This window comes from Halichoerus grypus, chromosome 9 (genome assembly GCF_964656455.1).
Source record: "Halichoerus grypus chromosome 9, mHalGry1.hap1.1, whole genome shotgun sequence".
In the NCBI taxonomy this organism is placed as follows: domain Eukaryota; kingdom Metazoa; phylum Chordata; class Mammalia; order Carnivora; family Phocidae; genus Halichoerus; species Halichoerus grypus.
The window spans coordinates 104,338,785-104,365,331 of NC_135720.1; the positions used below are offsets into that span (position 1 = coordinate 104,338,785).

The following is a 26,547-nucleotide window of genomic DNA, read 5'->3' on the forward strand; positions in this document are numbered from 1 at the left end:
GTGTGGTGATTGACTGTTGATCCTAGAGCTAAATGACCACGGTTTAGATCCCAACTCTGCCACCTACTAGCTAAGTAGCATTAAGGAAGTTTCTTAACCTCTCTATGGTTCAGTTTCATCTGTAAAATGGGTGTAATAATAGAACATACCTTATGATAGAATTTAAGGCGTACTGTGAACTTGACATCTGATAAGCTCTTTTTGCTTGTTTTTGTTTCAAATTTTTATTTAAAATCTAGTTAGTTAACATATTGTGTAATATTGGTTTCAGGAATAGAATTTAATGATTCATCACTTACATATAACACCCAGTGCTCATCCCAACAAGTGCCCTCCTTAATTCCCATCACCCATCTAACCCATCTCCCCAGCCACCACCCCTCCAGCAACCGTCAGTTTGTTCTCTATCGTTAACAGTCTGTTTTCTGGTTTGCCTCTCTTTTTTTTTTGTCTGTTTTGTTTCTTAAATTCTACACATGAGTGAAATTATATGATATTTGTCTTTCTCTGACTGACTTGTTTCACTTAGCATAATACACTCTGGCGCTATCCTCGTTGTTGCAAATGGCAAGATTTCGTTCTTTTTGATGTCTGAGTAATATTCTATTGTGTATATAGACCACATCTTCTTTATCCATTCATCAATTGATCAACATTTGGGCTCTTTCCATAATTTAGCTGTTATTGATGATGCTTCTATAAACATCACAGTGCATGTGTCCCTTGGAATCAGTATTTTTGTATCTATTGGGTAAATACCTAGTAGTGCAATTGCTGGATCATAGGGTAATTCTATTTTTAACTTTTTGAGGAACCTCCATGTTGTTTTCCAGAGTGGCTGCACCAATTTGTATTCCCACCATCAGTATAAGAAGGTTCCCCTTTCTCTGCATCCTTGCCAACATCTGCTGTTCCCCGTGGTGCTGATTTTAGCGATTCTGACCTGTGTGAGGTGGCATCTCATTGTGGTTTTGATTTGTATTTACCTAATGATGAGTGATGTTGAGAATCTTTTCATGTGTCTGTTAGCCGTCTGGATATCTTCTTTGGAAAAATATCTATTCATGTCTTCTGCCCATTTCTTAACTGGATAATTTGGTTTTTTGGGTGACATGTGATAAGCTCTTAATAAATTATACTAATAATATTGGAAGTAGTAGTAGTAGCTGTAGTATATTTTCTAAAAAGTCTCAAATAGGAATACAAACAGACTGAAATAGAAGCCACTGCCCCACCACCCAGCCACACAGACACACACAAAAACACAGAGGCTTTACTTTGTAATCCCAGAAGAAACTAAAACTTGAATAATAATGTGATTTCTTATCAGACTAATGGTTTTTACCATTAAAATTTAAATATCATTTAAAGATGATTGTTCCTGAGAATAAATGTGTTCATTTTTACTTTGAGGATTGGTAATGGTTGAAGAACATTAATGGATTTTTATCACATTATCACCTTAAAAATAAGGTCTCAGTAACTGAATGTACATAGTTGCCACTCCATTTTTGCATACTAGCTAGATTTTGCATACTAGCTCTTATGAAACAGAAATCTGAAGGGGGAAAAATGGCATGGTTTATAATGCTTCATCAAATTCAATTTATATAAGTTTATATGTTTGTGTAAGTTATTGAAAAAAATCTCAGACTGATGAGTATATCAAAGTTGGTGATAATTTTTTAAATAAATTATTGCCTCAATTTATCTTTTTCTTGCTCACATCCTTTGAAAAATGCTTCTATCTTCATAAAGGAAGACGTTGGGGGTAAGTTGCTGTCTACCTAGACTTGTTTCTCAGAGTTGAATATCTGGTGTTTTCTTTATGCATCCACACATACATTAGAAAACAGTTCTATCTTCATGAAGAAAGATGTTGTTTGATAGAAGCTTTCTTTTTTTTAACATATTATTATGTTCAGTTAGCCAACATATAAGTACATCATTAGTTTTTGATGTAGTGTTCAACAGTTCATTAGTTGCGTATACCACCCAGTGCTCATCACAGCACATGTCCTCCTTAATACCCATCACATGGTTACCCCATCCCCTCACCCCCGTCCCTTTTGTAACTGTCAGTTTGTTTCCTGGAGTCCAGAGTGTCTCATGGTTTGTTTCCCTCTCTGATTTCTTCCCATTCAGTTTTCCCTCCCTTCCTCTGTGGTCCTCCACGCTATTCCTTATGTTCCACGTATGAGTGAAACCATATAATTGACTTTCTCTGCTTGACTTATTTCACTTAGCATAATCTCCTCCAATCCCATCCATGTTGATGTAAAAGTTGGGTATTCGTCCTTTCTGATGGCTGAGTAATATTCCATTGTATATATAGACCACATCTTCTTTATCCATTCATCTGTTGAAGGGCATCTCGGCTCCTTCCACAGATATGGACATTGCTACTATTGTGGACATTGCTGCTATGAACATTGGGGTGCATGTGTCCCTTCTTTTCACTACATCTGTATCTTTGCAGTAAATACCTAGTAGTGCAGTTGCTGGGCCGTAGGATAGCTCTATTTTTAACATCTTGAGGAACCTCCATACTGTTTTCCAGAGTGGCTGTACCAGCTTGCATTCCCACCAACAGTGTAACAGGGTTCCCCTTTCTCCACATCCTCACCAATACTTGTTGTTTCCTGTCTCGTTAATTTTTGCCATTCTAACTGGTGTAAGGTGGTATCTCATTGTGGTTTTGATTTGCATTTCCCTGATGGCTAGTGATGTTGAACATTTTTTCATGTGTCAGCCATTTATATGTCTTCTTTGAAGAAGTGTCTGTTCATGCCTCAATTTTTAAATTTTTTTTCATTTTACTGACTTCTTAATTTCTTATTAGTTTTTTCATTTACTGAAAGTAGCACTGGTATGTTAGAAAATTAAGAAAATATAGAATAGTGAAGGGTAAATAAAACTTAATTTAAGAAGGGTATCAGGGCCCCCCAATAAAAGGTATAGCAAAAGATTTAAATGAATTGTCCTATCAGAAAATTAATTGGTATTTAATTGTTTGAAGAGTATTTTCTTCTCTCAGCCTAAAAATTGAAATGCTTTGGTAATGGTTTTTTAAAAAATATTCTTGGAATTTACTTGTGTATGTTTAGAAGGAAAAAGCATATAAAATTTTTGTGAATGAAATGTTTTTTAGGGAAAATACTCCAAAGAGTAACCCAGTGTACTGATAGTTTATCATACAGAAGAAGGTCAGACATGTGTTTTATCTAGATCCTCACTGTTTACAAGCAGTGGGTGGTGCCCATGGTTACTTACTCTGAAGCTCAATCCCAGCTCTCAATGGGAAGTGCTCTAAATGGCTGATATAAAATCAGGTGTATAATTTTGAAAGCCAGAAAAAGGAAACTGTTCACTGGGTGAGATGACATAATCCAGTGTGTAATGCCTAAATCTATTTTAGTTTCTCCTGAGTGATACTCACCTAGAAAACTTTGTTAACCCCTGTGAGCTTGCATGTTATCAGGTGACTTTCTATTGAACTAGAATAGCGAGACAATAAAGTTGCTTATTTAAGCATGGTCATTAACCTATATAATACCTTCAGTGCATCCCTAGAAGCAAGTTGTGCTTCAGTATCCATTCAGCTGCCTTAAATTGTCAGACAGAATCACAGTATTTTTTTTCTCTTAATACATTTTATTTTTTTTAATGTATTAATTTATTTATTTTTTGATGTAGTGTTCCATGATTCATTGTTTGCCTATAACACCCAGTGCTCCATTCAGTTATGTGCCCTCTTTAATACCCATCACCGGGCTAACCCATCCCCACTCCCCCATTCCCTCTAAACCCCTCAGTTTGTTTCTCAGAGTCCACAGTCTTTCATGGTTCATCTCTCCCTCTGATTTCCCTCGCTTCATTTTTCCCTTCCTGCTATCTTCTTCTTTTTTTTTTTTTTTTAACATATAATGTACTATTTGTTTCAGAGGTACAGGTCTATGATTCATCAGTCTTACACAGTATTTTAAAGCTGGCTAAGACTTGTGAAAGCCAGTGAGTCTCAGCCTCAGAGAAACTTTGCAGTCACCCAAAGGCACCTTGTGAGTGAGCAACAGGGCTGACCCTGGAATCTAACCTCTCCCTCTCAGTCGACTGCCCCTCTACTCTGGCCACTGACTTCGATGTGGGGAGATCTCTTATGGGTGCTAGGGATGCTCTCATATCCTTGGTTCTTGAAGACTGTTGGAAACAGACAGAGAGGTATGGAAAATGTGAACTTGCCTTTAGGAATTCCTCACATTAGGCTTTGAAAAACAAAAGCGACATAGCAGATTGCTTTGACTATTTTGATCTAGACGTTCGTGCATAATTCTTACATCATGATTATATTAGATTTGTCAGCATTTTATTTGTTCAACCTGGAAAATGAAATGTCACAAAATATTAGAATAATTTCCAAATGTAAATACCAAGGATAAATTGGGTAAGAAGTCTTAAATATTTGTGTTTTTGACTAGAAGCAAAAATCTTCTCAATAAATTTTTTGGAAGTGAAATCTATCCTTGGAGCCACATACCTTTTTATAGTTGTGGGCTACTGATTCTGAGAAATAAAGTAACATATTTATCATATTTATCATATAAGAATAAACTAAAAGTCCGTGTTCTCTAGAATACACTGTGAAACTTTTAATGTAGTGGTTTTTAATTTTGAAATAGGGCGGGGGGATTCCAGTGACGAAATTCATTATGTCAAATTATATGAAATTGCAGTTTCTCTAGGTGAAAAACAGTTGACTATCAGAAATTTTATATGGTTCAACTAACACAATGTTCAGTTTAGGATTAGTTAGTGAGAGAATGTTTGAAATGTAGGAATAAAGTCGTTGGAAGAGTTTGGCAGAGAAAATCATTAGAATATGAAGCAAGTGTTCGTTGACCAGATAATTTATGTACTATTTCAGAAGAAACTTTTCACTTGCTCAAGACACAGCAAGATGAGTGTTAATTATCCCCGCTAGATAGGAAAACTGAGATTTAGAGAAAAATTAAGTAGCTAGCTTAAAGTTACATAGTAGGTACTAGAACTCTATCTGTGGACAGGAATAGTCTGTGGTTCCCTGGGACCATGAGCTTCAGTGAATTCTCACAAATCCTACTCATTAAACTTCCTCTTTGCAGAATGGTCTCTGTTCTTAACTCTTTAAGTGGTCTTATCCTGAAAATATGAGATCATATTTTCTAAACTACATTGTATAGAAGACAAGTGTTCCAAGAGGTATCAAAAGATGTTCCACTAGAGGGGCGCCTGGGTGGCTCAGTCCTTAAGTGTCTGCCTTCGGCTCAGGTCATGATCCCAGGGTCCTGGGATCGAGCCCCGCATCGGGCTCCCTGCTCGGCAGGAAACCTGCTTCTCCCTCTCCCACTCCCCCTGCTTGTGTTCCCTCTCTCGCTATGTATCTATCTGTCAAATAAATAAATAAAATCTTTAAAAAAAAAAAAAAAGATGTTCCATTAGAAAAGGGCTTCTTCAGGGGCGCCTGGGTGGCTCAGTTGTTAAGCGTCTGCCTTCGGCTCAGGTCATGATTCCAGGTCCTGGGATCGAGCCCCGCATCGGGCTCCCTGCTCAACGGGAAGCCTGCTTCATCCCTCTCCCACTCCCCCTGCTTGTATTCCCTCTCTGGCTGTGTCTCTCTCTGTCAAATAAATAAATAAAATCTTTAAAAAAAAAAAAAAAAAAGAAAAGGGCTTCTTCATATTTCAAAAAATCTGTATATCTAAAAAATCCACTCTTAAAATCTCATTCATTAAGAAAAGTGAAGGTGTTTCAAAAACAAAGTTACAGGTGACATTCTAATATTATATCCTAGCAATTTTTACTGATGTTCTACACAGGCCTGTAATAGTCTTGGCCCAAAAGAAAAATAGTTAGAATTTTTTGCTTAAAAGTTATTTCATTACATCAAAAACTAATGATGTATGGTAACTAACATAACATAATAAAATAAAATAAAAAGTTATTTCATTAACAATACCTAACAAGTACTCACACTTTTAAACTGGTAATGTTTAAAGAAGATTAATATATGGATTTCTAATCCAGGGTAATTCTTCATGGATTTCTGGAAAATATTTTTTAATGTCTCAATGTCATAAAGAAAATCTCGGTCACCTGACGACCCTTCTCTGACAAATATTTACTTAAAGTTTCAGGGTCAAATTTATTTTGCTTTGCCCATTGAATCCTCATTTGGTGAACTTCATTAATGAAACTGTTTCTGCTATTGCAAGCATAGCATCATAATTCTGTATCGCCAGATAGAGGTGGCACAGTCCCATTATATTGTAAAAGCTGTTCAGTTAATTTTTTTAATCATCAGACAGAAAGGGAGGAGAAGTAAAACAAGATCTTCTCTCATTTGAACCCCTCTATCTACAGCAATACCTTAAGTTGGGGCAGCCAGCGAATTTGTCTATAAGGACTTGTCCAGTTCCAATTTGAAAATTCTGCTATCATTAACAACTAGTTTGTCTCTGCAGTAAATAGTTATTATTCAAACACATGTTGCTTTTTTCTGCCTTCACTTCTATGTCAGCAGTAAAGACCTCGAATTTGGTTCAGCACGCGGTATAGATTCTAAAGTGATGTACTCAAACTTGCACAGCTGTATATGGAATATTTTATCTGGTCTGCTTTAAATATCAAAAAATAAAACTAAGAAGCCCAAATTCCAGGACATGACTTGCTAATCAACAAAACATTTACAAGAAGTTCAAATATAAAACATGAGATGACAGAACTTTATTTTGAGTAGCGCAGAAATCGTAAATGGACGTTCAAATCAAACATTATGAGGCTCCTGGAAATCCTTCAAAGAATCCTACTAGAGTTTTCAGGAACACAGCTTGAAAAGGAGAAAACCAGTATTCTCTAACGGGGCGGGGGGACATGTTCAAAGTAGAAATGAAAGGTGAGAGCCCTAACCAGCCCTGTGTATTTTCTCCAAGTTCGTGTCCTTCAAAGACTTTCAAAAATTGAAGTAGTTCAAGAAGTTAATGCATAACTCTATTTATTGTAAAAGGCAGGCTGTATCTTGGATAATGGGGGAAAAATTCAAACATGAATGCAAGAAAAGAGGAATAATCGGGGCTCCTGGGTGGCTCAGTCGTTAAGCGTCTGCCTTCAGCTCAGGTCATGATCCCAGGGTCCTGGGATCGAGCCCCGCATCGGGCTCCCTGCTCCGCAGGAAACCTGCTGCTCCCTCTCCCACTGCCCCTGCTTGTGTTCCCTCTCTCGCTGTCTCTCTCTCTGTCAAAAAATAAATAAAATCTTTAAAAAAAAAAAAAAAGAGGAATAATTGACAACAAAGAGAAACTCTTTGAGCAGAATATTCTAAAAGGACCAGATCTTGAGATTTGAATGTGTTATTGTAGTTTCTAGGTTTTTGCAGTCTTCTGAGGGAGTGGAGAGAGAGTGGGAAAATATTTAGCGTGACTCCCAAAAGGAAATTATTCTTTCTTTTAAAAAAAAATCACAGGATTCTTTTAACTCATAAATTCATGAAAGCAGCAAAAGGATTAGTTGGGAGGAACTAACCTCAGCTCAGATATTTCTAAACTTAAAAATTATACTCTAAAAATGGCAAGAATCTTCTTTTAAGTCTGTGAATACATAAGAAGATTATATATATTGAGTTAGACGTACAGCTTCAGTAAATTAAGTTGTTCATGTTCACCTAGCAAAAATGTTATTTAAATTTTCAATTAATATTTTATATCTGACTGGGTGTGAATATTAGAAAAGAGCACATTGGTTTTATTAAAACACATTGCTTATTGGCCATTGCCAGAAACATCTAACATTCATAAGTGTGTTTTGTTTAAGTGAAACATTTGTGTACTGTTTTATTGATAGTGTGACAAAAATCCCCTCCCACAGCCATGATGAGAGCCTGTTGAACTGGAGATGATTTACTTTTTGATGATTCCTTAAGTAGTATTACAGACTTTAGTCTCACAAATATAATCATTGATCTGTCATTTAATTTACTGATGTAGTTGCAGAGTTAATCCCACAACATAATAAGTGGATTGTTTTAAGTGGAAAATTTACACCTTCCCAAAACGAAACTGATACCTAGCTTTTATTGTACCCAACGTGTATTTAAGGTTATATCCAAGGTAGAAAAAATATGCAGGAAAAAAATAATTATGCCTTGTTTTCCTAACTGGTATTTTAATTATAATTTGATTTAAACCAAATCCCCTAGGCTAAGTATGCACAGATCAAATATTCCACCCCCACACACTGCCTCTGCATGACCCCAAGCTGTGAGAAGAGAAAATTCACGGCCCATATGTCAGTCAGATGTTAATTCTTGCCCTGGCACCTGGATAGGCTCTCCCACCTGATTGGAGTGCACTTGCAGTTCTGGGCATATACCCAAAATGTGGAGTAGGCTCTCCAGATCTGGAAATATTTTGGCTGATTAGTTGGCAGAGGTCATGAGGGCAGAGCCCAGTGTCAGGCTCTGAATTTGCCCAGGTGCATTCAAGGTGACAGTTGGGCAGCTGTGCCCCTGATGGAAATACCAGGGAGGGAGTATTTGAGTTGACTCTCTGGCTCCAGAAGTTCACAGCCTGGCCTACAGGTTCCTGTCAATTCCAATTCAAACACTTGTGCAGATTTTATAGTTTCCAGTAGAGAAGTTAGAAACTACGTTTTTGGCTCTGATTTAATTCTTCATTCCTGATCTAACCTAAAACACCTATTCCTGTATTCTAGACTAATTAGGTAAGAGCCTAATAAGTAAGTTATAGCTGACAAGCACTCCTCATCCAAGCAAGCCTTCAGTGTTTTAAAGAGAGAGAGAGAGAGAAGAGAAGGAGAAGAGAAGAAGAGAAGAGAAGAGAAAACTAGCCTGGGCTCTACTGTGCTTTTCTCTGAATCACTGTCTGAAGAAAACAGTGTAATAGGGGTTGATCCTCATGTGGGTAAAATACCCTCAGTTTTCGATGGCAAGCAATATCTTTCACTCACAACCAGCTCACAAATGGTTAAAGTTAAAAAAAAAAAAGAATAAGGAGGTAAGACAAGACTCTGTACTAGTACGAGTCCATCTGTCACCCACCACTGCTGGAAAACCAATTCAAAGCACGTGCCTTCCTGCTAGGGTGACAGCATACTTCACATACGTAGGACAGCACTTGCCTTCTGAGTTTGGACAAAGTAAAAACAGTCCATTTGGCAAAATCCATATTTGTACAATTGAACTACTCACCATTGAGAAGTAGAAGAACCAGTGTTAACATGTTCTCAGACCCCTACAGCTCTGATAGCTCCATTTATTAATTCAATAAACACTTCCCAAGTTTTGTGTTAGAAATCTGTTGAAGTGGGGGTATGGAACATGGAGGTAACTGGGTGTTCCAACACAGCGAAGGAGATGTGCATGTGACTGGTGTTGCAACTGGAAGTTTGGACAAAGTGCTTCAGGTACAGAGAAGGAGAGCACAATCTGCCTGAGGAAGTTAGGGAAGCTTTGTGGGGCCATTAACCTTTGAACCAAGCTTATGAAACAGAGCTAAGAGAAATTAGTAAGAATTTTGAAAAGATAATTCAGGCAGAAAAAAGAGCAGGGGGGCGCCTGGGTGGCTCGGTCGGTTAAGCGTCTGCCTCAGCTCAGGTCATGATCTCGGGGTCCTGGGATCGAGTCCCGCATTGGGCTCCCTGCTCAGTGGGGAGTCTGCTTCTCCCTCTCCCTTGGCCGCCCCACCTCCCCGCTTGTACTCTCTCTCAAATGAGTAAATAAAATCTTTTCTTTTTTTTTTTAAAGAGCAGGAATAAAATAGGGTATGGGGGGAGGCTAGATGTATGAAAGCAGTCTGACTGTTTAGGCAGAGTTGAGGAACCGAGTCTGGAGTACCTTGAAGGGAGATGAAGCCTCAAAGATGGGGTGATGACAGTTTGAGGACTTTGAATTCCAAGCCAGTTTAGCTAGACTTTATGATATAGGCCAACACTTACCTAACCGTGCTCTGCAGAAATCCCAGATTATTGTGCAGACATTGTGCAAGGAAGAAGGCATTTTCTCTAAGTAATACAGATGAATTTTTATCTCTGATATACATTGGGTCCTGAGGAAGATTTGTTTGGAAAATTTCTTTTTAACAACTGATACGGTCACCAAGGGACTATTTGAGAGTTTGGGAGCAAGGGGTTGATATGAACAGATCCATATAGTAGAAAAGTAATTCAGATGATGATGTAGAGGAGGGACTAGGGTTAGGGGGTAGAATAGGCACAGAGGCCAACTAGGTATTGTAAGCAAGAAGCCAGAGAAGTCTCTGCTAAGGCAGAACATTAACACCAGAGAAGATAGAATCTATTCAAGAGGTATTTGGCATCAAGAATAAGTAGAACAAGACCCCAAATGAAAGAAGAATAAAAGATGACACGTTTATAACTTAGGTCAGTGCATAAAACAGACAAAAATATTCTCAGGAATAAGTGCTCAGTTGCTTACAAAGAATTTGCATTAAGTTTAAAGATTCAACAAGGAAACTAATTTCAAGGGGCCTTCTGGAGGGTGGGTGGGGAGCTCAATGCATAGATCACCTGAACTTAAAGAAAAAATAAAATAAAAAAGACATTCTAGCTTTCTGTTTGAACTTCTGGGAGTGTTATAACCAGGAAGTCCCGCACATTATTATGCCTTTTTTATGAACAAATTGACTTTCTAAGCCATTAATGAATTCGGTCATGCATTCCTGAAGGATGACTATAACCAGATTTCAAAAATGTTTTCATCATGAAAGCCATGCCTGCAATAGCTTTGTGCTAGTGTAAGTTGCAAAGCATCATTTTTCTAAACTTTGATTAGCAGTTTTCATCTTTGTGTGAACCCATCATCTCTACCACCACACATACCCCCCAAAAAAAGAAATTATAAGGATGGAGAGCAACACTGACTCCGACACCAGATTTTTGAGGACCGATGGAGTGATACGCTGTTCGCGTGCTTTCCCTAGTTGCACAGAAGTCGCGGCGATGCCTCTCGGTGGAGGCCCGCTGTGTGCAGCCCAGCCTTGCCCGCACAACTGCCCCACCTCAGCAAGCACTTGCAGGCCAGAAGCGGCTCAGTCTCGATTTCAGACTTTCTGCCCTTCCTCACTAAGAGCCCCTCCTTCAGATTTATGAAAGAAAACATTTCTTTCTGTGAAAGGTTTTTGTACACCGCATCTGGAAGTGTTTATTTCAGTGGCATGTAAGCTATCTGTGGATTTAGTTAGCACCAGACCCCCTTTTGTGTACTCCTGCCTTGAAAATGTTATAAATGATCTTATTGAATCTGTGCCAGTGTGCACATGGTTTGGCTGATGGCTGCATATATCCCTTACCTGCCAGTCACCTTTGATTTATGTTCCTTCTGCTAAGCTTTTACCTTCCAAAAATGGTGCCACTGCACTGTCCTCTAAATCATCCTATTGGTTAAATTACTCCAAGATGAGTTGGTATGTTTTTGGTTGCCTATGGACAGATGAATTTATATTTGTCTGCCCTTACCCACTTCGAGTAAAGCCACTTATAGAGGAGGACTGGACATGTTATGTCATCGATCTCTCTATTCCAAATGAATACCACCTGAAACACGATGCCAAGTCAAGACCAAAGTGACAAAGAAGTGTTCTTTGGCATCCACTTCTGTTATGAGATTTTTTTTTTTTTTCAAATAAGTCTGTGCCTTGAACTGAATCTGTGGTGGGGACTTTTCATTTCTCAGAAAAGGAGAAATAGAGTCTCAAACAAAATCAGTAAACCTCATCACAAAGATAGAGACTTTGTAGGCTTTACATAGTTTTACTAATTTGTGAGGCTTATGGTGTTTTCTGGAGAAAAGCAGGTGGCTTGGTAGTTATTTAAAATGTGGGTTATTTGTGGTAGTGGTTTTGAGGGGTTTCATATTTCTAAAGAGAGATCCTAAAGAGCTCAGTTTTAAGAGTGTGGGACAAAATGATGTGTCGTTTTGAACTCATTTTCTAGGAGTTCATTGGCCATGGAACGGGCTACCGGCTATCACCACCGAGGGTGACCTTAATACTCAGAGTGAATTTGCTAATAAGGAAGTCAGTGTTGTGCTAAGAGAGCATGACATGATTGATACAGTTTTTGAAGAAGGTTTTAAACACTCAAATATCTCACTTAAGCAAGCTTTGCAAAGAACTGCTCTTCTTCTGTTCTATACAGTGGTAGAGGAGTGTTTTTCGATTTCATGATTGTGCTTGCAGTGGCGTGGAAGCATTTAAAACAACTTACGATCACACACATCTCAGTACCATAGTTCACAAACTATTGTAAGCAAAGGAAAGAACTTCTAGGCTGCTTGGCCGTGGTCCTCCCAAGCCTGGAGGTATATATTCCAACAGACTCGGGCGGCGTCATTTATACTCCTAAAGATTGACTTGGAGCTCCTTGTGTTCCGTCAAGGTGAAAGGTGTCGCAGGAGTGCGTCAGACATAGTCGCGTGATTTCGTCAGTCATGGGACCGACATGCTTTTCCAGGAAGCGTTACAGGTGGGGCTGCTGTTAGAAAGTCAGCGCCAGAGACGTGGGTGTGGTATTTGCATTAAGTTGGCACTTTTATTAAAAGGAGAAAAAATACACACACACACACAGTCTTTTAGATAGTTATAACTTATTTGTGTGAGTGCATGTATGTGCGTGTACATGCAAACACACCTGTATATAGGGCCCCTTTTAAAGCTTTCTAAGGGTTTTAAATGTGTATCATTACAACAACCTAGAAGGCGGTACCATTATTAGTATCCTAAATAAATAGATATACAAAGATGGTCTTAAATGAACCAAAAATTTCACTGATACTCTTTGCATTATTTAACATTCTACTGTCTTTGATGGCTTCTCAAGAGTTTTGAGTCTGATGACTTGCTGGAGCCTACAGTGTAATCACTTGTAAAAATTAGCAATTTTTAGTAAATATTTAGCAATAACACTTGAAAGCTCCTAGCACAGTGCTAAAATATAAAACATGCTCCCCAAAAATGCAAAGAATGCTTTCTTTTTAAAATCATTATTATCCTAATAGAATTCAAAAGTAAAGAAGAAGGCCTTTTTACTAAGAATTGGAAAAGGAGTCTCAACCTGACCTCTGAGTGTGGGATGGAGACCCAAACCCATTGATTGGCTGTCTTCGTAGCCTTTAGAGAATCCCCTCTAATGTCTCCGCGTCCACTTCCACATGTATAAAATGTGTAACTTTATAGTTTCACAATATCTTGAGATCCATGAATGCTTGGCTCCTTTCCTGCCCCACATTTCTGCCCTTGTGTGGGCAAACAGGCCCATGCTGAGGACTGTTTTACTTCCAGTGGCGGTGGCATCACTGACCACATATGGGCAGTGAGGCTTAGATGCCGAAAGAGTATACAGTGAACAGATGAAAAGCCACAGAAATTGTGGGTTGCAAAAGTGACTGCCAAAAGCTTTTCCAGGAACGGGAGTTTCGAGAAGTTGGAAGCTTTAGGTTGTAAGGAAAGAATGAAAGATGTAGTACATTGCAAATGGACTTTAATTATAAGTTTCCAGCTTGTGGGTCAGGGAAAGACCCTTCCCCACAAATGTTTCCTACTCCAACTTTTACTGATTCCTAAACTTCTGTTAGTGGACAGTCATTGTCCTCTTATTTTTTACGCATGAGACAATTTAATATTTCATCTACCTAGGCAAGAGGATTCATAATTCAACAAAATTGTTTGGTGATGATACTTTAAGGTAGTCAGTAGTATGATCTTTGGTCCATTCTCTTGGTCCATTTTAGCAGGATCTTTAAGTTATTCAAGACAAATGAGAATTTATGGTTTCCAAAAATCTCCTAAGAATTTAACTTGACATCTCTATTCTCAGGTTATTCCAGCATCCGATAGTCACACAGCTTTCTTCCAACCTAAATTTGAATATTCTTCTTTATTTCTCCTCAGTGGAAAGAAAAATATAATGTCATATGAACAAACTCTCTGAAGTCCTTCCTAATTTTAGTAACAGTGTTTCTTACATACTTGCTTGGGAAAATTTTGTCACTATCTCCACTTTAACCTTGCGACAGCTTTGGAGTGCCCATCCTCCTCTTAGAGGCAAAGTCTAGATGAAAAAACCCTTTCTCTAGAAAAGAAACAGGTAAATGTAGGCCCAGGGAGTTCCTGGTGATACAGGGCACTGTGGGAGTCCAGATCCCATCTCTTTCTTATTTCCTTGACTTTTCTCAGAACTGTTTTCTCCTTTTGAGTCAAATCCTAAACTTTGACCCACTTTCTCTAAGATACTTTTTATTTCCTGGTCTGATCCAAACCTAATGAGGACCTATCCTCAGGTAGACCAGTGACCCATGTTTTAACCATCTTAGCATCTCCCTTAGCGAAGTACAGTGTTTTTTGGCTTATTTGGAGTTCAACGTAAAGGTGGAAGAATGGTTGATCAGATGGACAGAATGATGGTCTTAAGAGAGAACAAGTTTCCAATGGACAAAGTTTCCAATTTTAATCTCCTTAATCAGCTTTAGGTCCCCTGAACTTGGTGTGCCCTGTATAAATGGACCTTCCACTCCTATGATTAAACAGCTTATAGATCACTACAGGGCAGCAAAAAAGAATGATGTGGTTGGTTCAATATTACCATCCAGCATTTATCATTGATTCCTCTATAATCTAAAGCAAAATAAGCTACATCATGAGCAGTATCTGTTTTAAAATGAATATGTTCAGTGGGGAGTTATGTACCAAACACACTGTCGAATCTTAGCATATTGGGAAAAGTATGAAGCTCAGCTCCTAGCATCATGCTGAAACCATAATTGGCGCTAACATGCACCTGTTGCCTTGATTGACCTTTGTTTACACTCGGCATTTCAGCACCGAGAACAAACTCCACATACTCAACCAGTAGAAGGAACTTTGCTATTGGTTGCAAGGCTCCAAAGCTGATCTCTTATCATCACTCTTCGATCATTTTGTGGAGTGGTATTTAGGAAATTAGATAATATTTATAAAACATTCAATTCACACAGTTTTATTTTATCACAGAAACCAATCTTGTTTTCATAATTCCTCTTGATAGCAAGTTATTTTTTTTGCATATGTTTTTGTTTTTGTTTTTGTTTTATCTGGGAGAACAATAGCCAACTGTTGGGCTCTGGAAGTAGCCTTGTTCTAGAAAATTACTGTTTGTAATGGTACTTGACGAAGTCAGGTTTTAGTCAATGTGGCTATTTTATGAGCTATCAAACAAAACTTTAAATGAGGACTAAAGTTGATAGTTAATAGATGTTTTTAAATGACAATAGTTATAAATATGAAACCACACTGTGGTAGAGGTGGCACTGAATCATCACTATTCATTCAGAAAGCTTTCGTCTGAAAGACTTTAGGCACCAGAAATAACCACTTGGACAACAAGATTTGAGGAACCCAAGATAACAGAATTATTTGGATATTAAGACATGTCTATTTGCTAGATGCTTATGTGTTCTCCGAGACACAAAGTAGTTTTTCTGCTAGAAGTATCTTTCTTAGTGACGTGCTCCTGTGTAGTTTCAGACACATTTTTATGCGTGGCCTTCAGTGAGGAAGAGTCTAGACATCGTGTTTTCCAGTTTGGAAGAACTGTTTTCTCCTTAGGTAACAACCTCATGCACTGCCATGAAATACGTCAGTTCCAGTACAGATGGTAGTTGTCTGCATTCTCAGTGAGGAGCTTCTCTCTCGCATCATTAAGAAATACATTTCCCAGCATAGAGTATTTTGTGCTATATGGCCAAGTAAAATCACTGGACAGCTGCAGTTTGAAGATAGTGCTTTACATGTTTTCTAGCTGTAGGAGAATTCAAGCAGACATCACAGAGAGGCTGATTCTGCTTTCCTTTGGAAAAACAGAAGAATTCTCAGGATGGTAACAAAGGGAAATTAGTGCCCAGACATGTGTCCTGATGTACACTGTCGGCTGGAAGGATGGTGACTCTGCTCCGTAGGCAGATGGAAATAAGGAAAGGGAAAGAAAAAGAGAAGAAAGCCCCTGCCCCATGTATCATCAGGAAACCAGATTCTCTGAGGCCTCTCTCTTGTTCCTGAGGGTTCACTTCTCACTGGCCAACAAAGTCCGTTCCCCTGATGGGCAAGGACGAATGAAGGTCATGAGCATTTCACTTATTTTATTGGGAAGAAGTCGTTCTCCAAGGAATCAATCAGCAGCTATTTTGAATGCCTGGTATGTGGTTAGTGCCATGTGAGACACTGGAGAGAAGAGGAAGGAAAACCGTGGCTCTTCCTGAGCCCCCCACCACCTGACACAGTCCCTGGCACCCTGAGAGCTGCTCCTCGTTTCCTTCCCTGGAACCACCAGCACAGACACCTGAAGACAGGAAGGGAGTTCGGAGTTTAATTGTGGGGAGGGCAAACAACAGGAACTCACTGGAGATAAATGTTAAAGTTCACTAACTGCAGGTGCTTCAGGAATTCAGAGACAAAGGGGAACACAACAGCTGGAGTAATCGAGAATCTCCGGTGGCAGTGCATTGCGTGGGGCAGTACACTGTACAGGGAACCTCCTATAACAAGCACCACTCAGACCCCACTTCTCCACACTGCGCCTTCAGCAAAAGTCAAGGGCTAATGAACTGATAAACAAAATGCGGTCTGTACATACAGCCATATAAAGGAATGAAGTTCTGCCCCACTCTACGATATGGATGAACCTTGAAGACATTATGCTAAATGATATGAGCCAGTCACAAAAGGACAAATGCTGTATGGTTTCACTTATGTGAAATATCTAGAATAGCCAAATTCATAGAGACAGCAAGTAAGAAGTTTCCAGGGGCAAGGGAGAGGGAGAATTATTGTTTAACAGGTATAGAGCATTTGTTTGAAAAGCTTAAAAATTTTGGGGGAAGGTAGTTGCACAATATTGTGGATGCAATTAATGCCTCTGAATTATACATTTAAAGATGGTTAAAATTGCAAAATTTTGTATAAATTTTATGTGTAAATTTCATATATATTCTACACTCCTCCCAACCCCCAAAGAAGGCACTTGCTGTTGAATGCTATAAAGGTCTGAGGATTATGCTGCCACCAGAGTCTTAGATGGACACTGCTTGAGTAGAAGAAAGGGGAGGGTTTGAGCTAGAGAAGCTTTTAAGTAAGACAAAGGGCAGAGTAACTCATCCAGCCCTTTTCTTCATGTACTAAGTGAAGGTTCTGGATATACTCACAAATTAACACAGTACCCACAATAGTTGCACATGGTAGCCAACTCCTATGATTTGTCAAGTTATATATGTATTTGTCAAGTGTAGGTCTAGATGGAAAGTGCACAGAGTAAGAGTCATTCTTTATATTGGCAACTAGATGGGCATTAGACATTAGAATAGTGAATATTTTTTATAAAAATATTTAATAGGAGTATATTAAATTTTCAAAAAATTTTAGCCTTATTTAAATCATTTAAAAGTATCTCAATGGCAAAACCATCATCATAGTATTCACACAGTTGGCAAAGGAAAAGGTATACATGCTGGAATTTTGGCAAAAATTCCAGAAGTACTTTTTGTGCTTTGAGCAATGCATCATCTTTTGAGTTTGTTACTAGAAGTTGCGGTCACAACTCTGCCAATAGTGATGACATCCTTTGGAACAATTTGAAGGTTATTTATGATATTTTTCTGGATCCACCCAAAGAAAGAACATCATGCTGAAATAGATAGCAAATTTGCCCTTGCAACCACTGTCACACACGGTGGGAATGCTGGCTAGACACAGTTGAAGTGATTAGATTTAATTTTGAGAAAATACAAGATGAACTAAAAAGAATAGGAACAACAGAAATTTCTCAAATAAAGAATAAACCAAGCTCACTGGAGGAAAATGAAATCAATTTTAAATTGTCCTCTCTAGTTATCTGATATGAAGTATTGTTTGTTACCAATACTGTTAGCAAAAACTTACCAAAAAAATTATATCTAAGCTTGGCTGTAAAAGAAGTGAACACTTTTTTTTTAAATTTAAGAGAAGAAAGTAGTTTTTCTAAATCATAGCAAGATTCAAACAAGAAATGAGAACATTTGCCTAATTGTGGAGAAGTTTCGCAGTCTTAAAACTAATTTCTATAGAGTATATTTTCTGGTCATTCTAAATCAAGGTGTATTATTATTCTAAGAGAACTGTTTCCAAGAATCTCTTATTTTTGTTGTTGTTTCTGGAAAAGTTACTTAAATTCCATGGGGTGAGTGAGGGGATATGATTTGTTTGAAAAAGTTTCCATTTTTAGCAATATTTATTAATTTTGAAATGTAACCTAGAAGAAGTAATCATGTCTCCAGCAGGGTGTGTGGCAGAGAAGGTGGGAGAAGCTACCAGACTGAGAAGGGAGGAGTAGTATGTGGGGATTGGAATGCAGAAGGCTGGGAAGTGGGGGAGGGGGCGGGGGGCCTTCAGTGAGGCCTTGTCAGCCCTAGGTTCAGGGTCTAGTGGCGGGGGAGGGAGAAGGGAGGAGAAGAGGGTGTGGACAGGCCCTCAGAAGACAGTGAGGAAATGGGCCCAGCCTGAGCAAAGGATGGACGTTCATGAGCGGACGGAAGCGAAGGTTTTCCAGAAATCCCAGTAGCAGTTTTCTTCTTCCTCTAAAGCACTTGAAGAGCCTTGGTATGTGTTGCCCAAAATGCTTTCTAAAGGGGCTGTGCCAGTTTACTCCCCACTGCCGCCCTCCCCCCCCCCCCCCCCCGCCAGCAATTTGTGAGAGTTCAGATTTTACTGTATCCTTGCTGGTGTTACTGTAAGTTTTGAAATTCATTAAAAGTATAATAATTTGATAATTTGCCAGCATCCCTAAAATGTAGCATTGTGATAAAACGAAAACCATCTTTGTTTTTAAAATATTTCTTGGAGACTCACAGTGCTCTCTGCCTTTGGTATGGTGGGGAGAGCCCTGAGCTGAGTGTCCGGGCCCTTACCTCCTCGTCCCAGTCTCAAGGACACATCCATGAGCCTCTCTCTCTCTCCATCTGAAATGTGAGAGCCCTGATAAATGTCCTGCTCAGTCCCAAGGTGGTCAGGAATATTAAAGGACATGATAAAAATGAACATTCATACATAGTAAAAATTCTAGATAAACGTAAAGTTTAAGCTAATTGGTATTTTTATATTATTATAGTATATGGGGAGACTGAACCTGAGTACCTACTGTGTGTGATTTGTGAAACTAAAACCAAGACACATCACTCTGACTCCAATTTTTAAAAGTTGAAATTTGAGGTGGGGGTAAGGACTTAAATAGGCAATCTTTATGTTCATATAGAAAATCAAATATTTAAGAAGAGCCAGGAAAATTCTCAAAAAGTATAAACAGGGAGAGGGAGTATCAATTAGCCAGGACAGATATTAAAACATATTACAGAGCTATAGTAATTCAAAGTTTGATGTTGGTACATAATTAGATTAATTGAGCAACATAGAAGGATCAGAATTATACCCAAATATAGATGGCGAATGTAATATATGATAAAGATAAAGAAGTAATCTCCAAAATACATTGGTTACCAAAAAAAAAAACAAACACTAAGAAACAGAATAACAGAAAGTTATATTGTGTTACCACTTATATTAAGAGGGGTAATCGAGGAGACTATCAATACATGTATGTCTGTACACCTATATGTGTATATGATTGCATGTGCTTGTATGTGCATGGAATTATCTGGCAGGACCCATATGAAACTGGTAAAAGTGGTTGTCGATGAATGAGTTCAGCCATGAGAGGGAGGGTTACTAGTTAATATACTCTTTGCTATAGTTTGGAGTTTTTAAACCAATTTCAAGTACTTACTACCTATTTAAATATTTTTTTAAAAATACTAGCTCAGAGTAAGAGAGAACCAGGGGAAATTCTATTCACCAAATGTCTGGGTGGTGGTTTTAACTTTTCACTCAGGTATGTTAGTGTCTTGGTCTCTAACATATCAGGAGTTATATAAATACACCTTTCTGCAATTCCCTGCACAGTCCTAGGCCCAGAGTTGGCTTGTCTTAAAAACTTTCTGGAGTGTGAGGTAACTTTCCTTTTCTGTAGAATGGGTCTAATTTAAGAAGCAGGATCACGTGGTTGGCAGTCCTCTTAAATACTTTCCCCATAGTACCAGTGTGGGTAAATCAAACTTTTGGCAGCAGGCAAATTCCATGAATTCATGTGTAGCATTTCTTCTCTGTTTAGAATTGAGATCCAGTGCCCAGTGCCCTAGCTTTTAAAAATTATCTTTCTGAAAATCTTGCTACATTTTTGCACTGGTGGAAATGAAGTCTTTTGGGCCCATGGGGAGTTGTTAAAATGGCTTCCTTTGGAAAATCACTGCAGTGGATGTCAGCAGAGAGACTGGTCTCTTGCAGCTCTTTCAGATTCTCCTTGTTCTTTGGGTCCTCCACAGTTCCTTTCTCCACCATAGTCAGAGCCACATCAAAATGTGCCTTTCAAAAGTAAACCAAGCGCTCACCATAGCACCCAGCCACCCCATCCCTCCCACCCCCCACCACTCCAGCAACCCTCAGTTTGTTTCCTGAGTTAAAAATTCCTCATATCAGTGAGATCATATGATACATGTCTTTCTCTGATTGATGTATTTCCCTCAGCATAATACCCTCTAGTTCCATCCACTTCATTGCAAATGGCAAGATTTCATTCCTTTTGATGGCTGCATAATATTCCATTGTGGGGGGGGATCGGAGGAGGAGACGAACCATGAGAGACTATGGACTCTGAGAAACAAACTGAGGGAGGGGGGTGGGGGGATGGGTTAGCCTGGTGATGGGTATTAAAGAGGGCATGTATTGAATGGAGCACTGGGTGTTATACGCAAACAATGAATCATGGAACACTACATCAAAAACTAATGACGTAATGTATGGTGATTAACATAACATAATAAAATTAAAAAAAAGTAAGCAAGTATTTTTTTTAACTTAACATTGGAGAAATGTATTAAACATATATTGCCAATAATTTCATCAAATCGGAAATTCTGAAAGTCCATAAAATCAGCATAATGAAATGGAGACAGCCTTGTCGTATTTATCATCAGCTTGGAAAAATCACCTCTCAAAACAATCATGCCGGAACAACCAAGTGTAAGTCAGGATACAGTGATTTAACTGCTGGCCTTTGGGCCAACTGTGATCATTAGTAATAGTACATACTCTGTAGTAAGTGATGGAATGACGATGGTTTATGGATTATAAGAGAATCACAGTAAGCTGTTTCATGCTCTCAAGGTTGGCAGCAGTATTCTTGATCTACTGTATCATATCTGTAACAAATAACCCCAGAACGTAGTGTCTTAAAACAACTGTAATCATTTATTATCTCAGGATTGCAGTGGGCCAGGAATTTGGGAGCAGCATGATTGAGCAGTTTGGGTTTATACTTTCCCATGAGGGTTGCATTCACGTGTCAGCCAAGTGTTCGCTGAGGCTGAACGATGCAGTTCTAAGGTGGTTTACTTCCGTGGCTGGCAGATTAGTGCGAGCCATTGGCTGGAGACCCCAGTTCTCCATGGGACTGCAGATGTATTCTCACAGCACGGCGGCTGGCTTGTTCCAGAGCAAGCCATCCAAGAGAGCAAGGTGGGAACCACAGTGCCTGCTGTGCCCCAGCTCCAAAGGTCACATACTGTCCCTGTCACCAACCCCAATTCAGTGTGGGAGGGAGCTGCACAGGGCATGAGTACCAGGAGGCAAGAATTATCAAGGACCAGCTTGGAAATTGGCTACCACAGCAGCTTAAGCAGGATACTGTCTTTAGGAAGAAAGCGATTTGGGCTCAGTTAAAAAACATGGTGCAAAGTCAGGAGCTTCATCTATCCTCCATAAGTACAAATGCTGAAGATTAAGCTATATTACATTCAATAACTGATAATTTTGAAGGAGGAAATTTCTGTTGAGTAAAGGACCACAGCCAAGAACTGCTGAACATAGTTCAGTCTTTTCCCGCACTAAATCTTAAGCGAACATTTTTCTAACATTAGATTTCTATAGGATGACTAATGGACTGTAGGGTAATTCAGCCATTGTTTTTAAAAATCCATTTTGGCAAATAAACCTGAGACTCTGCTGAAAGAGTTGAGGTTAACCCCCAGTCTTTCAGAAAGTACTGAGGGGCCGGTGTGTGTCCTCTTGGTAGAGAGAAGGCCTCCGCTCTCGATGTCTAGCCCAACCCCACACTAACTAATCTGCCTGGCCTTCACTTTATCCTTTTAGTAGGACCTTGGGCTGACTCAACACAACTGAGATTTGGAATCTTGACTCCAGAAAGTCTGTGTTTTTTAAACCTCAGACTCAGCCATTCTCGATTTTAAAACTAATAACATTTTAAGTTATATACTCAAAGGTAGAGTTAGCATTAAATGTGATAATGTGCATGAGAATCTTTTGCAAAGTAGCGTCTGGGTGGTTAAGCATCCAACTCTTGATTTCGGCTCAGGTCAGGATCTCAGGGTCGTGAGATCGAGCCCTGCATCAGGCTCCACACTCAGTGTGGAGTCTGCTTCAGGTTCTCTCTCCCTCTGGCCCTCCCCCTGCTCGTGCGCGCACGTGTGCACACTCTCTCTCTTTCCTTCTCTCTCATAAATAAATAAATAAATAAATAAATAAATAAATAAATAAATAAAATCATGGGGGAAAAAAAGAAAAGATGCTTTGACACTGTGCTCTAAAGAGGATCAGGATGGGATGAGATGGTTTTACAGCCGTCCTAATCCTGCCATCATTACCACTATCATGCAATCGACCTTGACTTTCTGTCCAGCTATACTACATGCTGACTTTGAGGTATCCTGAGTTTTCTAACCTGTTTTTTAAAAAGTAGGAAAGACCACTCTTTCCCACTTTTCTACTCTGCAGGAATTTTATACATATAAGTGAAAGAATATATGAAACTTAATTAAAGAAAAGCAGAATAGGAAAGAGGTTCTTTTAAAAGACCCCTAGAATAAGATCTAGAAGAGTTCACTGAACTCTTCAGTTAACCAGCTCCTTCACAAACCCTGGATGCCTCATATTTGCAGTCAGAGTTTAAGACTAGATGATCTTAAAGATCCCTTCCATCACGAGTCATCCCATTGATTTTTGTATTTGATCTCACAACCCTGAGGAGTAAGCTTTATTGTTGGGCGAGTTACTTAACCTCTCTGGGATTCAGCTTCCTCGGGTAGAAAATGTGACTCATCATAGTGCCTTCTCATGGGCTTGTTAAGGATTAAATGAGTTCAAATACATAAAGCCCCTTGAACCGTTCCTGGAATATGGTAAGCACTCTGTAAGTGTTAGCAGTGCGGATGATGACTTTGCAGATGAGGAGGCTGAGACTCATGAGAGCTGATTGTTTTCTGAGGTAGTAGAGCTGGAACTTGAATTCCTGTCTTCTACTAAACCACATTATTGGCATGTACACTTTTCAAACCTTGTTACTCACCTGTTTTCGAAATACACAGTTGATTATCACAGCATCTAAACAGCTAGACCTCCAATCACACTCCGCCAAGGTTGTTTTACAGAAAAGGGAAGAAATGAGAAGGTGGGATGTTACTTGTCCCCAGGATTCTGAACGTCCATGGGACATACGGCAGGGCCTCCTTCAACACCAAGTCCCACCAGGGTATCACCACCTAGGTGGGTGGAAGAGAATTCTACTTAGTTCCCAAGCACTGTTGTGGCTGCCGCAGTTCTGCTGGTAACCACTCATTTTACCCTGCTTTAGTCATGTGTCCATGCTTCTCTTATTTGGAGAAAAAGAACAAATTTCACTGTACCCGGCACAGCCTATTAAAGCAGTAAATAATGGTTTGGATTTAAAATAGATTCTCCAAGGGGCTCCTGGGTGGCTCAGTCAGTTAAGCGTCTGCCTTCGGCTCAGGTCATGGTCCCAGGGTCCTGGGATCGAGCCCTGCGTCGGGCTCCCTGCTCAGCGGGAAGCCTGTTTCTCCCTCTCCCACTCCCCCTGCTTGTGTTCCCTCTCTCACTGTGTCTCTCTCTGTCAAATAAATAAATAAAATCTTTTTTAAAATAATAATAATAATAATAAAATAAAATAGACTCTCCAGGGGCCCCTGGGTGGCTCCATAGGTTAAGTGTCCAACTCTTGATTTGGGCTCAGGTCGTGATCTCAGGGTCCTGAGACTGAGCCCCGCATCTGGCTCCGTGCTCAGCAGGGAGTTTGCTTGAGATTCTCTCTCTCTCCCTCTGCACACATTCTCTCTCTTTCTCTCCCTCTCTCTCAAATCAATAAATCTTTAAAAAATAAATAAAATAAAATAAGATAGATTCTCTGTTCTCCAATTCTCCAGTCTTTTCCACTAATTGTGATTCTGCTTTGGGTGACCGCCCAAGTACAATCTCATTGTCGCCGATGCAGTTATTACATTGGGATGCTCCATGGCCACAGACAGTGCAAACATCATTTGAGCCATTTTAAAAAGCGAGGTGAAACTAGAAAGTAATCTTGATTACTTTTACTGTTCTTACTGTTTGTTTTGTTTTCAAATATAACCAAACGTTATTTCTCAGAGGTTGTGTGTTTCAAAACAAAATGTCCTTGAATGTCTGTACAATTCCAAACAGTGCTGCCTTTACTCAAAATATTTTTAAAATTACTCTCTAGTAATTATCTTTAGAGCTTGCAACACATTCTTTCGAAAAGCCTCAGTTGTGACAAACCAATCACATTATTTTTACTAACACACCATATAGTTGTAGATCCAAACTACTACTGACAGAAAAAGAAAAATTATGGAATAGATTGTCTTGTGGCTCCTCAGCAGCTATGTATAGCGAAACTAAATTGGTGCAGAAAATTGAAGAAACGTTAAAGAAAACTGTCTAAGTATTGACTGGTAATAATAGATTATTACCATTTCTGGATGTCATTGGCACATTTCCACTGTATCAACATCATTAAGAATATTTACGTTCGTATACTCTAAGTTTACCTAGTGGAAAAGTTAAATAAAATGTTTATAAGAACACTTTTTTAACCAAATAATGTTCAATTATTACATTCAATTTTTATATTTTATATTATTTTTAAGTGTTATAAAAATGTATTATTTTACTGCCCTATAAAACACACAAGCTTATTAACCTGGTTTTCTTGGTCTATTTATGAGAATGTTTTATCAAAATGGATATTTTAAATGTTATAAAGATGTAATACTGTGCTAAATTAGACTATAAATGATTAATTTGGAAAACAAATACATTTTTATTATTTTTCTAGAATGCCTTTATGTTATAATAGGCAACTATTAGGAAGAAAGATGTCTTCTATGTGCACATATGCTATCTTTAGGCATGCCATGGCGAAATGAATAATTGAGTTAACATTTGTCCAAATTTAAGTGTAGGTTTTCGTGTTTATACTTACCCTTTTATATATTTACACACATTGTGTATTTGTTCAGAAGACTCTGGTTTAGTTTTTATCCTGTATGGGTAAATTGATTTGTGATTTAAAAAAAAAATGAGTAGAGAGAAAAGTACAGAGTCAGAAAACTGGAGCTGAATTCTTCAAAGAGATTTCAGTAAAGGGAAAGAAATTAGATTTTTGGCTGCTAACACTTGGCTCAAGGGGTTTGATTTAATGAAGCTGTGTGGTGTGGCTTTGAAAAGAGCAGAAATCAAGAGGCTTGGGCTTAAAAGTCCTTGGCTCTGCCACTAATCTCTCTGAAGGACCTCAGACAAATCACTTGACCTCTGTGAGCTTCTGTTTGCTCATCTGTAAAATGAGAGTTTTGACGACATGGTTGCTAAAACCCCTTCGAGCTATAACATTCCTCATCATTCTAACTCTGAATGTACTAATTCACATCTTCTTTTCCCTGTGTGTTATTTGCATGCAGACTACCTAAATACCCACAGATGTTTAACTTCCAGACTTTGTGTTAGTCAGCTTGGGCTGCCATCACGAAATACCATAGACTGGGGGGCTTAAACAACAGACATTTATTTTCTCACAGTTCTGGAGGCTGGGAAGTCCAAGATCAAGGTGCCTGCCAACTCGGTTCCTGGTGAGAGTGCTCTTCCTGGCTTGCAAATGGCCACTTTCTTGCTCTCTCCTCATGTGGTCTTTTCTCGGTGTGAGGGCATGGGGAGAGAGAGAGAGAGGGAGAGAGAGAGGTAGAGGTCTTTCCCTCTTATAAAGCTACCAGTCCTATCACATTAGGACCTTATCCTTGTGATCTCATTTAAGCTTAATTACCTCCTAAAAACTCTGTCTCCAAATACAGTCACATTGGGCGTTGGGGCTTCAACAGATGAACTTTGGGAGAACACAGCAGCTCTTCTAGATATTTCGCTCTAGAAATACCTAGATCCTCTGTTCGTTCCAGGTGGTTTGTACTGACTTTCTTCCTTTTTAGGTTAAGAAGCAAAAACCTAAAGTTTCATGAGCTTCCAAAATCAGTGAGAGAAATAAATAATACACTATCAACAAATGTGTAAAAGGAATAGAAATGAAAGTGGTAGCTTGATGAAACTTTTCTGC

General features: G+C 39.0%; 1 protein-coding gene across 4 annotated transcripts in view; it reads left to right on the forward strand.

Moving 5' to 3' along the window:
• Positions 1-26,547, forward strand: part of SUPT3H (SPT3 homolog, SAGA and STAGA complex component) — a 540,470-nt gene that overhangs the window by 464,616 nt on the left and 49,307 nt on the right. Inside the window, exon 12 of one of the 4 annotated variants that reach the window (XM_078055280.1) lies at positions 834-1,153. The exons of the other annotated variants lie outside the window; for them this stretch is intronic. Within the exon in view, the coding sequence (XP_077911406.1) occupies positions 834-1,094 (261 nt within the window). The 3' untranslated portion in view covers positions 1,095-1,153. Of the gene's footprint in view, positions 1-833; positions 1,154-26,547 lie in introns of those variants that run through there. 4 annotated transcript variants of the gene reach the window in all.